Source organism: Staurois parvus, unplaced genomic scaffold (genome assembly GCF_062004578.1).
Source record: "Staurois parvus isolate SC_StPar_1 unplaced genomic scaffold, SC_StPar_1.0 ptg000147l, whole genome shotgun sequence".
NCBI lineage: Eukaryota > Metazoa > Chordata > Amphibia > Anura > Ranidae > Staurois > Staurois parvus.
Genome location: NW_028317943.1, coordinates 3,614,007 through 3,631,224, shown reverse-complemented (window position 1 = coordinate 3,631,224; position 17,218 = coordinate 3,614,007). Strand labels below are relative to the sequence as shown.

The 17,218-nt window shown below is 41.3% G+C and overlaps 1 protein-coding gene across 17 annotated transcripts in view; it reads right to left on the bottom strand.

Annotated features, from left to right (window-relative positions):
• NRCAM (neuronal cell adhesion molecule) overlaps positions 1 to 17,218 on the bottom strand; it is a 289,209-nt gene that overhangs the window by 38,217 nt on the left and 233,774 nt on the right. For all 17 annotated transcript variants that reach the window (XM_089673969.1, XM_089673968.1, XM_089673975.1 and 14 more), the window contains 5 exons: positions 16,033 to 16,134; positions 13,873 to 14,070; positions 6,068 to 6,138; positions 3,693 to 3,918; positions 3,462 to 3,577 (listed from right to left, as the gene is read on the bottom strand). In XM_089673969.1, the coding sequence (XP_089530095.1) occupies positions 3,462 to 3,577; positions 3,693 to 3,918; positions 6,068 to 6,138; positions 13,873 to 14,070; positions 16,033 to 16,134 (713 nt within the window). The remainder of the gene's footprint in view (positions 1 to 3,461; positions 3,578 to 3,692; positions 3,919 to 6,067; positions 6,139 to 13,872; positions 14,071 to 16,032; positions 16,135 to 17,218) is intronic.

Sequence of the window (17,218 nt, the reverse complement as noted above, 5' to 3'; positions counted from 1 at the left end):
CATTCACACATGAAGCCCTTGCTTAGTCCCGCCCCTTTCTCTCCTCATTGGCTGACTGGCTGTGATTGACAGCAGCAGTAGGCAATGGCTCCAAATTGCTCTCTCAGCCAATGAGAAGGCAGAAACCCGGGACAGCCGAGGCTGTCATTCACATTGCTGTCATGATGAGGCTCAGATAAGTATTGAGGGGGCTGGGAGAACTGCTGCACACAGAAAGTTTTTTACCTTCATGTATAGAATGCATGAAGGTAAAAAACCTTCAGCCTTTACAACCACTTTAAGTCCATAATGGGGATAATATTGACATAGTCCCAAAACAACCACAATGGCTCAAAAATTGAGATGGTCCAGAAACTTAAAACAAAAATTAAAAGGTGAATAAAGCACCTGAACTAAACGGCTTGCACCCATGTATCCTCAAAGCATTGAGCTCTGTTATTTCAAAGCCATTGTTTATAACATTAATGACTGGTGTGGTACCTCTGGACTGGCACAAAGCCAAGGGTGTGTCTATATTTATAAAGGGTTCAAAAGTCTTTACCAAAAAATTATACACTGATTAGTTTAACTTCTATAGTTGGATAAAAGTCACATATAAGAGTTTTTGCCACAAATGACAGTTAAAACTATGGCTTACAATAATAACAATGACAGTATGTAAAAAATACTATAAAAAAATGGAAACAAATGTTAATAAAAAGAAAAAACGTTTTAAAAAAATTGACCCATCATTATCTCTGATCACCGCCAAACCGGTCATGTGATGAAGCTGTGCTGCATTGGTGACAGTATGTTAAAAAAAATTGTGAAAAAAAGGTTGAATTCAATTTCCTAATTTTCAAAAAAAAACTGTGAAAAAAAAAATTACAACTTCAAAAAACTCACCATGCCTCTTAAACTGTCTGTTTTCCAAAAAAGGGGTTATTTGAGTAGTATTTGTATTGTCCTAGCATTTTAGGGCTTCAAGAAATGAGATAGTCTTTCAGCACATCAGGATTGATCAAACTTCAAATGTACTATATATACCATAGTTTGTAGACCCTTCCATTTTGCAGGTGCCTCTGCTAGTGTTGTCTCCCCCCCCCCCCCCCCAGACTTTGCTTTTGCTGTATCTTATCTCTGTTTTTTTTCCCATCCCCTACATCTCTTCCAACATTCTGCTAAATCTTTGTTTCAGTACTGATTAGACCTGAAGAACATTACATTCCCCGAAAGCTTGTCCTCAAAATTGTATGTTAGTGCAAATAAAAAAAGTATCACGGACAGTACTCAATTGTTTTGTAGACCCTATAACTTTCACACAGACTAAATAATATACACTGGTTTGGGTTCATTTTTACCAAGAAAAAGCAGTACAATACTGTACATTTTGGCCTATATTTTTGAAGAAAATTTTTTGTTTGCAAAATTTTATGACAGAAACTCGTCATAAAATGTGCAGTTTTCTTTCATTTATATAGCAAAACATTTTTAAAAATCCAGTGATGAGGAAATACCACAAAAAAAGCTATATTTGTGTGAAAAAAATTATATAAATTTAATTTGGGTACAGTGCTGCATGACCGAGCAGTTGCCAGTTAAATTAGCACAGTGCTGAAATGCCCTGGTCATGAAGGGGTCAAGCGATTAAAAGAGATATAGTCTAGAGAGAGAGATAATGTTGCCCCTTATTGGAGAACTGTAGAAAGTGCAGATAAGGGCAAACAAACTGATAAGATTCATAAATTATACAATAGATGAGCTACCTGGGACAAATGTGTTATCTCCAATCTGTGCAGACAAATAAATAAATTACTGGGAAGCTGCTGCTACTATTGTTGTGCAACCACAAACCTCACATAAAACAGACAATAAAATAACAGCGCTAACCAGTATCCTGTGCAAAGTATAAGATCATAAACATATTCCCATTCGACACAGTTCATAAAGTGTTATTAGTCGACAAAAGTACAAAAGTGTTTCAATTAAAGTGCTGAAAAGCTTGGACAAAAACGTGACTGCTCCGTGCTGAAAAAGGACTGTCCTGTTCCTGACAGCATGGAGCACAGTCACTTTTTTATCCCAGAATTTCAGTCCCCAAAAGCTTGTCCTTAAAATTGTATGTTAGTGCAAATAAAAAAAGTATCACGGACAGTACTCAATTGTTTCTGTCGCAAATGCACTAATACGGCTACAATCACCTCAAGCACTTTATTTGAAACACTTTTCTACCTTTGTGAACTAATAGCAATTTATGAATTGTATTGTACTGTTGATGCCCCTGTTAATGATGTCACAAGTGAGCGTGGCCACCCAGTGACCTCACCAGGTGGCCCCGCCCCTTAGATATTTAAGAACTGTCAGGGGGCGGGAGCCTTTTTCAGTCGGCGGTGGTGGAAGGCATCATGGTTGACGATGGATCTACAATGGGGGCCTTTTTTTAGTTTTGTCTTTTTAATAAAGGACTTGTCAAACACTGTCTTCTGTGTTTTTTTACACTACACTTTTTTTTTGGTGAATGAGTATGGGGTACCACGTACCCCATACTCATTCACATGGAGGGGTGGGATCTGGGGGCACTCCTGCAGATCCCCACAACTACCAGCCAGGGTTGCGGGGAAGAGGCAAGGTGCTTTGGGGGGAGCCCTCTCTGCCACAAAGCACACCCTCCCCATGTAGAGGGCATGTGGCCTGGTATGGTTCAGGTGCCTGCTCCCTACCCCCCTTTCTTGGCCTGCCGGGCTGCATGTTTGGATAAGGGTCTGGTAGAGATTATGGGGGAATCCCACACCATTTAAATACAAATGTTGGCGTGGGGGTTCCCCTCAAAATCCATACCAGATGAAGGGCTTGGTATGGATGGGGGGGGGAGGCCATGCCATTTTTTTAATAATTTATAATGGCCAACAATTCTTTTTTTCATTCATTTTCATTGAGCTGTCAGCAGGGAACCCACTGACAGCTGACAGATTACCACATGTTTTCACTACTAAAATACCGCAAGACTTAATAATATAACTCATGCAGTACTTTAGTAGTGTTTTTTAGTGAATGCCAATGTTCTTTTTGAAAAATGCTGTGCGGTATCTTACTGCAAACTTGGATGCGGTAAGATACCGCTTAGTGAATTGTCCCCTATATATTAACTATATAGCTATGTTTATCATATTTTGAATATAACTATGTTTAATTTACCAGCAATATTTATTATTTGAAACAATATTACAGAATATAGGAAAGCTTGAATAGCACATGTAACAAACAGGCTAAGCAGGTCAAACCTTGTGCAAAACATAAACTCATAAATGTGTGGCTATATGTAAGGGTAACTTTGCAGACATAAAGTATAAAGTGTTTGGCTTTTACTTTAGGACCAGAATAATAGCTAGCAAGACAGCAATTATTTTCATAAAGACAGAGTATTGAGTAACTGCATAACTGCAACATTAAACTATTAGTAGGAGACAAACTATAATACTCACCCGGTATCCCTGCAAGTGACCCCTGACTGATGTCAGAGGAACTGAGTCCCATTGAACTTTTGCTAAAGTGGCATTAATAACTTCTACTTCAACATTACCAGGAGCAACCATGGGAACTGAAAACATAAGAAAATATTTAACAAGAGGTCATTGTGGTGCACAGTAGACTCATTTACTTCTGTTTTTTTTTAAATTGGATTTTAGATCACTGTAAAGACCTCTGAGACTTACGATCTTCTCCAGAATGTCCTATTACAACAGCTGGCTCAGGGGCATAGCCAAGGTCATTTAATGCTTGAACCTTTATTTCATAAGGAACAAAGGTAGGTGTGCCAGACACTATGTATTTGGAAACATTTGCAACTGTGACAGATGTCCATTCTTCATCAAAATCTTTCTGTCTCCAGCTGACTTTGTACTGCAGACCAGGTCCATTGGAGTCAAAACCTCCTAAAGGCTGTATTGGAGAGAATGAGGCAGGCAATAATTATTAGTGATAATTCAACACTCTGCTTTTATATACAGTAAAGTAGTAAAACATATTTCCAGAACTTGACTAGTTAAAGAGGTTCTTCAGTCAGTTAAAAAAAAAATAAATGTCAGCAGCTTCAAATACTGTAGCTGCTGACATTTAATAAAAGAACATTTACCTACCTGTTCAGGGATCCAGCGCTGTCCTCACTTGGGCCATTCTTTGCTGGTCTTTGGATGTGGGAAGCCGGTTGTTACTCCCTGAAGCTTCACAGCTGGCTTCCGACTGCGCATGCACAAGTCACTCTGTGCTTTTTGAATGGACCTGCAGCTTCCTGATACATGTGCTGTATCCCAGGAGGTTGTGAGCGGGGGTCCGATCGTCTGCTGGAATCACCTAGGCAATCCCACCAGAAGTGGGAGTGTGTATCTGTCAGACTTAGGTACCCAACACCCCCCTCCCCCCAAAAAAAAGTCCCAAAAATGTTGGGGGGGGTTTAGAAGAAGCTGAACTTCCCTTTTAGGGTGAAGTTCTGCTTTAACTTACACCAACATGACCAATGTGTATGTCCCAATATATTTATGGACTTATACACATAGAAATATATTTTTAAATAGTTAAATAGACATTTTAAATAATCATATATGTAAAGAATCAAATCAAATATGAAAAGGATCAGAGTATGGTTATTTGGGTTAGGTTGGTGTGCATGTTTCACATTGTGGCAATTATCCTAGTATCCTTAACTTTGACAACTTCCTCCAACTCTTGATGTGCTGTATCAGCTGCTGTAGAGCAGGCATCACTAAATGGTGGACCACAGTCTGGACCAAGACTGAGTGACACTTCTATCAAGTCCAGGAAGAATTTCTAATAAAGGAATACTATTCACAGTGGTGTATCCAGGATATAAAAGCTATGGAACATGCCCTGTGTGCCACTTGATTGGGGGCACCATGGCAATGTCACTTAGCAGCCTAAGTGTTCCTCTCTCTCTGCTTCTTTCACCCTCTCCAGTGCAGCCAGATTCCTCTCCTGGGTTTCCTCCCCCCACCACTGTATTTCTATGGTTGCTAGAGCCACCCCACATCCTACCAATCAATCATGCCCTTGTTAACATGCGCAGTTGGTCAGCTCCTGCCCTCCCTCCAGACCTGCTCTGCTTCCTGTCCTCTGCCATTCTACCATGAAGCTGTATAAGATAGGTATGTGAAGAATGGGGGCTGTGCTGTGAAGGGAAGTCTGTGATGTGAAAGGGCCTGTGATATGGAGGGGGACTGAGGACACTGATGTATAGGGGGATTGTGATATGTGGGAGTGTTGTAATGTGGGGACTTTGATATCACAGTGTGAAGGGGGAATGACAAAACTGATGTAAAGGGAGCACTGTAAAGTGAATAGGGGCTGTGATGTAAAGGGGGGGGGTATCTGTGATATGCAGGAGGCTGTGAAGGTGTGTTTGATTTGACAGAGAGGGCTGTGATGTGAAGTGGGGGATTGTGATATGAAAGGAGACTGTAATATGAAGGGGGTAGGGGCTATGATGTGCTGCAAGAACATATTTCTGACTGGACGTCCTTGAATTTTAATGCAATATCCCTGATGTGGAGGATCATGAGGTATCTATACTAAATTTTCAAACATTAATGATTGTAAACCCTTATCTTGTAAAACAACCCATTCAGTTTAAAATAGAAATGAAAGGCAAAATATTTGTGTACAGATATAAAAAAAAACATTATAAATACCCTTTTCCCCCCTTTTTTTATAAGAGATCACATTCCCTCTGTTCTAATCTGCATAAGAGCTGGGGATGGAGAAACAGCAGTACACTGGACTTCCCAGTGCATGACTGTGCAGGAAGGGGGGGGGTGTAAAGACAAGCCTGATTATTGCAGGAGAACAGGCTGGGCCATGGTGTGTTCTCCTGCTTAGTGTGGTCATTTTTTTTTTATAGGAAAGTAGAGTGACTGGCAGGAACACCAGGGATTTCACACAAAGGAAGCAATACAAAGAATGCAGGATACTTTTTCATACAAGTACATGGTACAGCAGGCACATGTCAGGAATATGAAATGTTGGGTTTACATAGTCTTTAAGGAATCAGTTTGAAGAGAAAGCTGAGTATACTTACATTCCATGTGATTACCAAATTATCTGGCTCTGTACCGACTCCTTTAATACCAGAAGGGTTTGTATCAGGCTCTGAAAATGTTATAATTGTATTAATTTAGTTACTTTTTAGATCTTTAGCAAGTTATAATTATCCCCTAAATACATTATATAATACCAATTTAATAACCACAAAGTTCCTTCTGTATATAATTGGAGATAAGTCATACATTTAATTATTGCAACAATATACATTGCTCAAAAAAATTAAAGGAACACTTTGAAAACACATCCGATCTCAATGGGGAAAATTATCATGCTGGATATCTATGCTGATATGGACTGGGTAATATGTTAGGAACGTAAGGATGCCCCATCATTTGATGGAAATTAAAATTATCAACCTACAGAGGACTGAATTCAAAGACACCCCGAAAATCAAAGTGAAAAAATGATGCAGCAGGCTAGTCCATTTTGCTGAAATTTCATTGCAGCAACTCAAAATAGTACTCAGTAGTTTGTATGGCCCCCATGTGCTTGTATGCATGCCTGACAACATTGGGGCATGCTCCTAATGAGACGACAGATGGTGACACTGAGCTCCTAGACAGTCTGAGGTGCAATCTGGCATCTTTGGATGGACCAAAACATGATATCCCAGAAGTTTTCTATTGGATTTAGGTCAGGCAAATATGGGGGCCATTCAATGGTATCAATTCCTTCATCCTCGAGGAACTGCCTGCATACTCTCGCCACAAGAGGCCGAGCATTGTCGTGCACCAGGAGGAACCCAGGACCCACTGCACCAGTGTAGGGTCTGTCAATGGGTCCAAGTATTCCATCCCAATACCTAATGGCAGTCACAATACCATTGTCTAGTCTGCAGAGGTCTGTGTGTCCCTCCATGCATATGCCTCCCCAGACCATCACTGACCCACCACGAAAATGGTCATGCTGAACGATGTTACAGGCAGCATAACATTCTCCATGGCTTCTCCAGACCCCTTCACGTCTGTCACATGTGCTCAGGGTGAACCTGCTCTCATCTGTGAAAAACACAGTGGCGGACATGCCAATTCTGGTGTTCAATGGCAAATGCCAATCGAGCTCTATAGTGCAGTGAGCACAGGGCCCACTTGAGGACGTCGGACCCTCAGGCCACCCTCATAAAGTCTGTTTATGACTGTCTGGTCAGAAACATTCACACCAGTGGCCTTCTGGAGGTCATTTTGTAGGGCTCTGGCAGTGCTCATCCTGTTCCTCCTTGCACAAAGGAGCAGATACTGGTCCTGCTGATGGGTTGAGGACCTTCTATGGCCCTGGCCAGCTCTCCTAGAGTAACTGCCTGTCTCCTGGAATCTCCTCCATGCTCTTGAGACTGTGCTGGGAGACTCAACAAACCTTCTGGCAATGGAACGTATTGACGTGCCATCCTGGAGGAGTTGGACTGCCTGTGCAACCTTTGTAGAGTCCAGGTATCCCCTCATGCTACCAGTAGTGACACTGACCCTAACCAAATGAAAAGATGAGAAGGGAAAAAAATGTCAGTGTCCTCCTCCTGGAAAACCATTCCTGTTTTGGGGGTCGTCTCACTGTTGCCCATCTAGTGAACCTGTTGTTAATTTCAAGCAGCTGAAACTGATTAACAACCCCCTCTGCTACTTAACTGACCAGATAAATATACCAGCAGTTTAATTGACTTGATGATATACTCTGATTAAAAAGTGTTCCTTTTTTGAGCAGTGTATTTTAAACTACTATGAAAAAGAAATGATTTAACCAAACATTAAATATAAACATTATACATTTTACTATGAACTAAATGAAAAAATGTTTACCAGCACATCAAAACATGCTCAAGATAAAATACACATTTGTCACATGGAAAAATCAGTGTTTCAGAGCCACTAAAAAGGACTTTATCAGGCAAAAATGACCAAAGAAAACCTGTCAAGGTAGGAAGATGGGAACTACTTTGCTACTGCTCTTTTTGCATTTTTATGGCACAACTCTAGGCAAAATGTTTTTCTAGTTTTGAATAAAGTGGTGAAGGGTTAAAACTTATAAAAGGGTTTTATAGTGGTATCCCAGCTGCTGATATTATTTAGTATGAAAGGGAGCTCAGGGACAGAAGGGAAGGAGAAATCTCTCCAAAAAGAACACAAACAGGAAAAAGCTTTACTTTTAGGAAACTTTTGTCAATTATTTATCGCTGTCCTCACTAAGAAAATATTGTACCACTTCCTGCCAAGGTGGCAAATATTAGAACAGGAAGTGAAAATCTCCCAAATGGGGGCAATGAACTGAATTTGAAAACTTAAAAATGCAGTGACCCATCCCAGCTTTACCCATAACAAAAAATAACTGGTTGGAAATACTCTAGAGCAGGGGTAGGCAACCCCCTGGCACTAGTGCTGGAGGTGGCAAGCAACAGCATCAAGGACAGCACCCAAGTGCAGTTCTGGGAGACACACCTCCCAAACAATAAAGCTGGCCAGCAGCTACAAGCAGAAGAAGCAGTGTGGCTGTTGCCCATCCACCTCCATTTCTGCTGGTGTCGGCTCCTGCGCTGCTGTCTCCATACTGAAGCTGTGTCAGATTCCCTAGGCTACTTGTTCTCACTTTGGAAGGGTAATTAATATTCAGTATTTTTCCTCCTCTGTGGTTCAACACTCTTTTAGCCTGAGCCAGCTCATGGTCAGGCTTTTACTGTCGGTGTACTTGCCCTCCCTCTGAACATTTCTCTCCTTCAGCATCCATGTGGCTACGCTTGGAGGGGATAAAGCCAGAGTAGTTCATCTTCAAATGGCTATCCACAGCAATCTTTTATGAGTAACAAGTGCAGGAATTGGGGTGAGCTGAGGTGTGAAAGTGCATTAATTAGGTAATCTGAGGTGTGAAGGTACAGGAATAGAAGTGATCTGAGGTGTGAAAGTGCACGATTTGGGGTAAGCTGAAGTGTGAAGGTGCAGTAATTGGGGTGATATGAGCTGTAAGGGTGCAGGAATTAGAGATGATCAGAGGTGTAAAGGTGAAGGCATGTCAGAGCCTGGAATCGAACCTGGGCCTTCAGCGGTGAGAGACAGTGTTTCTTCTCACTGAGCCACCTGGAATGCTGGACAGCTCCCTTGACAATTCTTTGGATGATCCTGCCTTTTCCCTGTTTTGTCTTGAACCTTGAACTCCTTGCTCCTCCCATGAACTTCCTATAAAAGCCATGTCTCTGCACTTCCTGGTTGCCAGATTATTGCCAGCCAATATCCCGCTTACTGGGCCTGCTGCTGTCTTCATCTACGTTACCGACCTTTGGCTTGCTACTGACTATGATTCTGCCTCATCCTATCTACTACCATTGGTGACCGATCCTTGGCTTGTGACTGACTCCGCTTCTGTTTGATCCCTGAACTGTTTGATCCGCTTTTGGTTTCCAGCCTACTCATTCCCTGGTGGGGTGATCCTGAGTCCTGCGACCTGGCATTCACACGCAGCCAAATCCATCTCCACCATTAGGAGCTCTGGGGAAGACCGGTGGATGCTTAGACCCCGCACCTCAGGTGAGCCTGCGTCATTCCCAGGGTGGGCCGCTGGTGTACCAATCCTGCTGGTTTCAGGTAAGCCTTACAACTGCTGTAGCAACTGGTCTCTGAACCTGACCCTATATCGTGACAAGGCATTTGGGAGACCTGAGATGGGATAATGCAGGAATTAGGACTAATCTGAGGCCGGAAGGAAAAGGAATTGGGGTTGATCTGGGTTGTAAAAATGCAGAATTGTGGTGAATTAAGGGGGGGAGGTGCAGAAATTGGGATTGATCTGAGGTGTGAAGGTGCAGAAATTGTGGCTGATCTAAGGCTTGGAGGTGCAGGAATTGGGGCTGATTTGAGGTCTGAAGGTGCAGGAATTGGTGTGATCTGTGGTGTGATGGTGCAGGAATTGAGGTGATCTAAGGAGTGATGGTGCAAGAATTGTGATCAGAGTTCTGGGGGTTCAAGAATTGGAGCTTATCTGAGGCCTGAATGAGCAGGAATTGGGGCTGATCTGAGGTCGGAAGGCACAGGAATTGTCACTGGAGAATGAGGTGTGAAGTTGCAGGGACTGGGGCTGATCTGAGGTGTGAAGGTGCAGGAATTGGGGCTGATCTGGGGCCTGAAGGCACAGGAACTGTCGTTGAATAGGGTGTGAAGTTACAGGAATTGGGGTGAGCTAAGGTGTTGTGAAGGTGCAGAAATTGGGGCTGATCTGAGGCCTGGATGTGCATGGATTGGGGCTGTTCTGAAGGGTGAAGGTGCAGGAATTGGGGCTGATCTGAGGTGCGAAGGTGCAGGAATTGGGGCTGATATGAGGTGTGAAAGAGCAGGATTTGGGGTGAGCTGAAGTGTTAAGGTGCAGGAATTGGGGTGATATGAGCTGTAAGGGTGCAGTAATTGGAGATGACCAGAGGTATAAATGTGCAGGTATTTGGGTGATCTGAGGTGTGAAAATGTTGGAATTGGGACTAATCTGAGGCCTGAAGGAACAGGAATTGGAGCTAATCTGGTTTGTAAAAATGCAGGAATCGGGGTGAACTGAGGTCTGGAGATGCAAAAATTGGAACGGATTTGAGGTGTGAAGGTGCAGGAATTGGGGCTGACCTGAGGTGTGAAGGTGCAGGAATTGGGAAGATCTGAAGTGCATAAGTGCAGGGATTGGGGTGATCTGAGGTGTGAAGGTGCAAGAATTGGGGCTTATCTGAGGCCTGGAGGTACAGGAATTGCGGCTGATCTGAAGCCTGGGGGTGTAAGAATTGGGACTGATCTGAGATGTAAAGGTGCAGGAATTTGGGTGATGTGAGGTGTGAAGGTGCAGGATTTGGGGCCAATCTGAGGTGTGAAGGTGCAGGCATTGGTGTGATCTGAGATGTGAAGGTGCAGGCATTGACGTGAACTGAGATTTGAAGGTGCAGGAATTAGGCTGCTCTGAGATGTAAAGGTACATGAACTGGGATGATCTGAGGTGTGCAGGTGCAGGATTTGGGGCCAATCTGAGGTGTGAAGGTGCAGGCGGTGGTGTGAACTGAGATGTGAAGGTGCAGGCATTGGTGTGAGCTGAGATGTGAAGGTGCAGGAACTAGGCTGAGCTGAGGTGTAAAGGTGAAGGAATTGGGGCTTATCTGAGACCTGAAGTATTAGGAATTGGGGCTTTTGGGGTGTGAAAATGCAAGAACTGGAGTGATCTGAGTTGTAAAGATGCAGGAATTGGGGCTGATCTGGGGCATGAAAGTGAAGAAACTGGAGCTAATCTGATGCCTGAAGAAACATGAATTGGGCCTGATCTGGGGTGCAAAAGTGCAGGATTTGGGGTGAACAGAGGTATAAGGTGAAGGAATAATGGCTGATCTGAGGTGTAAAGGTGCAGGAATTGGGGTGATCTGAGGTTTAAAGATGCAGGAATTAGGGTGATCTGAGGTGTAAAGGTGCAGGATTTAGGGTGATCTGAGGTGTGAAGGTGCAGGAATGAGGGCTGATTTAGGGTCTGAAGGTGCACAGATTGGGTTTGATCTGAGAGAACTTTATTAGGGTGACCACTATCATCTCACACTTCATTTCCAACTGTATTTTTTGCAGAAGTCCTTAGTTGACATGTATTTTCAACCTTCAACCATACTTGCCTTAGTTGACATGTATTTTCAACCTTACCATACTTGCCTCACAGCACGTGTTCAGCACATGTGTTATGGAAAAGGGGTAAGTTACCATTTACCATCTTTGCAAGCTCAATGTTTTCTTACTATTCAAATAGTTTACAGAGTTTACTTTATAAAAATTCCTTTTTATGATTGAGTGTGAAAAGTTGAGGTTTTTTTTATAACTAGCACTCTCAATTTCTTCAAAAAACATTTTTTTGGCACCATGCTCAAAACGTTGCTTACCCCTGCTCTAGAGCTCCATTTTTGCCCTTACTTCACTACTAGTAAATCAATGTGTATGCAGGTCAGGTGACCCAACACTCTTCTAGCTCCATTCTTGTATTTGGCTGGTGACTTATTATTTAAGATAATAATGACTATTTCCCTTTATGTAGTAGAAATTGAGGTAATTGGATTAGAAGGCATTAGTAGCTGCACTCATGGACAAGTCCTTAGAAAGGTGTTAATATGTGTTTGAATCTTTAAAGCTCAACTCAGGTCAACTTTTTAAAAGCATTTTATAAGTTTTAGAACTTAGGGACGAGTAGGGAATAGTTAAAACTTATGTCAGAATTGTATTGCTGTCTCATGGTAATTTATTAACACTGGAGCAGCAAGAATCTGTAGCAGCTGTTCATGGCAACCAATCAGCTGTGCTGAAGATAGAAGCGGGTTAGTTATCTTGCACAAATTACCCCCTCTGTGCCCCTGATGGTAAGAATTATCCTATATATTTGTCCTGGTGATGATTTTCATTCGGACTGAAACTGAGTAAAAATCTAAAACTTAGATTTGTCACCAAAACTGAAATTGAGGGGACATTTTTCCAATAGGTAACAACTATCTAACAGGGAATTCCTCCCACTTCTTTTTGTCTCTGCACGACAAGGCGTGAAAGGAAATCTCCCCAATGTGACACAGATGGCAAAAACTCAAATGCGGCTTTAAATATTGTTTTGGCTTTAGATATACTTTGTTTGGCTACCATGGGGTAGTGAGGTACTGTATGTCAGGTTTTTATTTTCAGTTCCCTATGTTCCATTTGCACAGATTTCTAGTTATCGGACATCTCTCCATTAATAGTAAAGACTGCAACAAAACACTTTTTCAGTAAAACATGGAAGGTTTAAAACCACTGTCCAATTACTAATGTTGTCTTGGTCTTCTTGTTCCAGTGATGACCATTCCCCTTATTTCTTGTTCCCATGTCACAGGGGCAGGAATTTTGGTGAAATCTTCCTAACAATATCACAGACAGCAATAAAAAGGTGACAGAAGTACTTACTCTAACAAATCTATTAATCACTTGCCCTTCTGAGAATTTACTCCCCTTCCTGACCAGGCCATTCTTTGCGTTACGGCGCTGCATTACTTTAACTGACAATTGTGTGGTCATGCAACGCTGCACCCAAATTAAATTTACATCCTTTTTTTCCCACAAATTGAGCTTTCTTTCGGTGGTATTTGATCGCTTGTGCGTTTATTTTTTGTGCTATCAAGAAAAGGCCGACAATTTTGAGAAATAAACAATATTTTTGACATTTTGCTATTAAACATGTCCAGTAAAAAAATTTTAAAAAATCTAATTTGGTCATAAATTTACACCAAAATGTATTCTGCTACATGTCTTTGCAAAAAAAAAAATCCCAATACGTGTAAATTAATTGGTTTATGTGAAAGTTATAGCGTTTACAAATGGCGGTATATATACTGGGATTTTTTTTTTCTTTTTACTAGTAATGGCAGCAATCAGCAACTTATAGTTAACTGTATGCAGGGAGTGTTTTACTAGGTGGTGGTGTCAGTGTGCTACACTGTAATCACATTGCTCTGGATGGCTGTGCTGTACAGTGTGCCCAAGCTGACAGGGAGAACTGTTAGTAAACAAAACAGTCCTCCTCCCCATCGGAGATCTTCAGAATCATGCCCCCTACCCGGAAATGCGAAATCACGTATATATACGTGATTTTGCGCTCCTGTGCCGCCCTGTAGCAGTATCTCTGCTATAGGGCGGACGGGAAGTGGTTAAAAAAAAAAATTATTTTTTACAAATTGGTCTACATGTTATCAACCTGATAGAAGGCACAGAAACATTACAAATAAATATATTAATTCTAGCATCACTGAGATGAGATTAGACATGTTAGACAAACTTTACAAACCTGCTGCCTTTGTCATATAGCGTTCAGAAGATACACTGGGGTCACTTCTGCCAATTTCATTAACAGCAATAACTCGGAAGGAGTAGTTAACATATGGAGAAAGAGTCAGAGATGCTGTAGTCTGTGTACCACTAACTATGGTCTGGAGGTGCCAGATGCCTGGTTCACGCATGCCATCTTCATATTCAATGATAAATTCTATAGCGAAAAATGTTCGGGAAGGCAAACATATTATCTATTTAGTGGTAGAATGAAAAATGACAAACACACAATAGTCTATTTTATACATCTATATTTATTGGTTACATGTAGCTGCAGCACATTCAGTTCAGTGTTATGCAGCCTGTAATGTACAAAAAGGTTGATTCTCAGCTAGTATATCACTACCTAGTTGAAATAGCAAATTGTTTTCTTAACAAGATTATAAAAAATATACCTCTATGCACAACCTCCCAATACAAAACTAAGATACCTGTTCTAATGTAACAAAATGTGCTGTAGCTAAAATCTAAAAGTGTACCACACATTTAAGAAACTCAAAATATAAAATAAATATATAAGTGATTCAATGCTGTACTATCTGCAATATATGTGATACAAACAAACAGCACAATTCCAAAACCATGACAATTATAATTTTTTATTTTTAGAACAACAAAAGGCCACGTAAATGTATTAAATTGCAGTCTCTAACAGGGGCGGACTGACAACTCATGGGGACCCCGGGCAATAGGGGATCATGGGGCCTGTGTCCTTTCCCAAACTAAAAAAAGCCTATGAAAAAGGTACCAGGGGCATCTCATGGGGCCCCCCTACTGACCCCGGGCCCTCGGGCAGTGCCTGAGTTTCCAAATGGTCAGTTTGCCCCTGGTCTCTAACCTTCCAAGATCCCAATCCTCCATGATACAAAAGAAACACCTCATGCTGTGAATCTCTTCACCACTAGCAGCTCACCTCAATTTTTTTACCTATATGTAACAGACTGCATATGCATGTTCCCCGAAGGGATAAATTAGATATGCCAAGACCATTTGAAAACCTCTCTTCATGCAATCCAGTTAACAAAAATCCATAAAGTTTCAGCAATAATGCCCATAAATCAAAGCATAAGAAAAATTAGTGTGTTTTCTGTAAAAAGTTACTATTTATGAAATAAAAGCTTAAAATACCCTCACACAGCTATCCCTCTGATAAAGCCACACCCTGTGGCGTAATACATAATGGTCAAAGGCAGTGATGTAGGATGCTATCTCTAGAGAGAAGGGAGGAAGAAAACATCAAGGAGTTGTGTAAGTGCACCCATCACTGAAGGGGACAGTGTTAAAGATCATAATATACACTCACCAGCCACTTTATTAGGTACACCTGTTCAATTGCTTGGTAACACAAATTGCTAATCATCCAATCACATGGCAGCAACTCAATGCATTTAGGCATCTAGACATGGTGAAGACGACTTGCTGAAGTTCAAACTGAGCATCAGAATAGGGAAGAAAGGGGATTTAAGTGACTTTGAACATGGTATGTAATTGTGAACATGGCATGATTGTTGGTGCCGGATGGGCTGGTCTGAGTGTTTCAAAAACTTCTGATCTACTGGGATTTTCACACACAACCATCTCTAAGGTTTACAGAGAATGTTCCAAAAAAGAGAAAATATCCAGTGATCAGCAGTTGTGTGGATGAAAATGCCTTGTTGACATCAGAGGTCAAAGAAAAATGGGCAGACTGGTTGAGATGATAGAAAGGCAACAGTAACTCATGTCAATATGGACCAAAATCTCTGAGGAATGTTTCCAATGCCTTGTTGAATCTATGCCACGAAGAATTGAGGCAGTTCTGAAGGCAAAATGGGGTCCAACCCTGTACTAGCATAGTGTACCTTATAAAGTAGCCGGTGAGTGTACACTGCAATTGCTCTACAAGTTGCAACCTTCATATATATTGCCCCCAGCGTCGGTCCTAAAATGGATTTATGCAATTTATCTGTAGTGCACCTGCAGTAGTGCACTTTTTAATGTGAGTTTTTATTTAATAAATAGGAACTTTTTATGGAAAACACAATGATTTTTCTTATGCTTTGATTCATTTTATTTACATTTTCAGCTTCTTAACAAGAAATAAATAAAAAGGGTACATCGGCAATTGGTATTAACTTACCGGTAATAGGACTGTTATTATCATCTCCTAGCACCCATGAGAGCTGCACACTCCTTTCAAGAGGATCAGTCAATTCCAAATCAGAAGGTGCCTCTGGCCGATCTGAAAGTCAAATGTTCCATTATACAGTGTAAATAGGCTGTATCCTGTAATAACTGAAAGAGATTAGTAGTACTGGCAGAAAGGAATCTTTGAAGCATATTTACTAATTCATATGGAGCAAAAAAAAAACTGAGTATGCACATTCACATGCAGCCAATCATCACACTGTAGATGACAGCTCCGGCAGGTCAAAGATACATGACTATGGCAGAAGAGAAAGATAATGCTTCTGTAGTTAAATAAATTTGGAAATATCATAAAGCTTTCAGTACAGCCATAAATAAAGCAAAATTCCATGCTGCATTCAGTGCAAAATTTATTTCTGTTATACTAGAATTCTCCATAATTCAAAGCTATAACATTTCTAGTCTTCTGCTCTACAGTATGTTCAGAACCAATGTACAAAAATACACAGTCTGCTACTCTGTTCTTTTTGAGAAGTTCCTGCCTTTGCAGTTTACCTGCACTCAGTCATATGACCCATACTGTAACAGTAATTCAGAGGCTAAGTTCTCCTAAAACCAATATTTTGTTTTAAGAGGAAGCTTGAGAATATAAAGTTATAAAGTGGCACACCATAAAACAGGTAGGCACACAGTTCAAGCAGATATGTTTTATCCAACCATGGATGTGTTACCCATTCTTGTAATAAACACACCTCTGTTAGGATGACCATGTTGCTTCTTCCTGGTGAACCATCAATGTTTCCTGATTCAGCTTCATAGATTTCTAGAACAGATCCCTGCTAACTGGCCAGATGTGATTGTTCTAATTGACGATTTATTTATCTTTTCAGCTAAATGGGTACACATTTCCAAAGACACACTCCAATATCATGCTAAATGCCTTCCAAAAAGAATGGAAGCTATTCTAGCCATAAAAGTAACTGGAGAAAATCCAAAATAAAGGAGAAGTATAGCAAAAGCTATTTTTGCTATACTTCTCCTGTAGGAGAATGAACTGCACTCCTGTGACCCATTTTCAGCCATCAGCAGGCTAAAGTCCGCTGTCGGCTGACATCACTCAGTCGGTCCAGGTTCTGAAAAGATCATGACCATATGGTTGGGATCCACCAAGATGCATG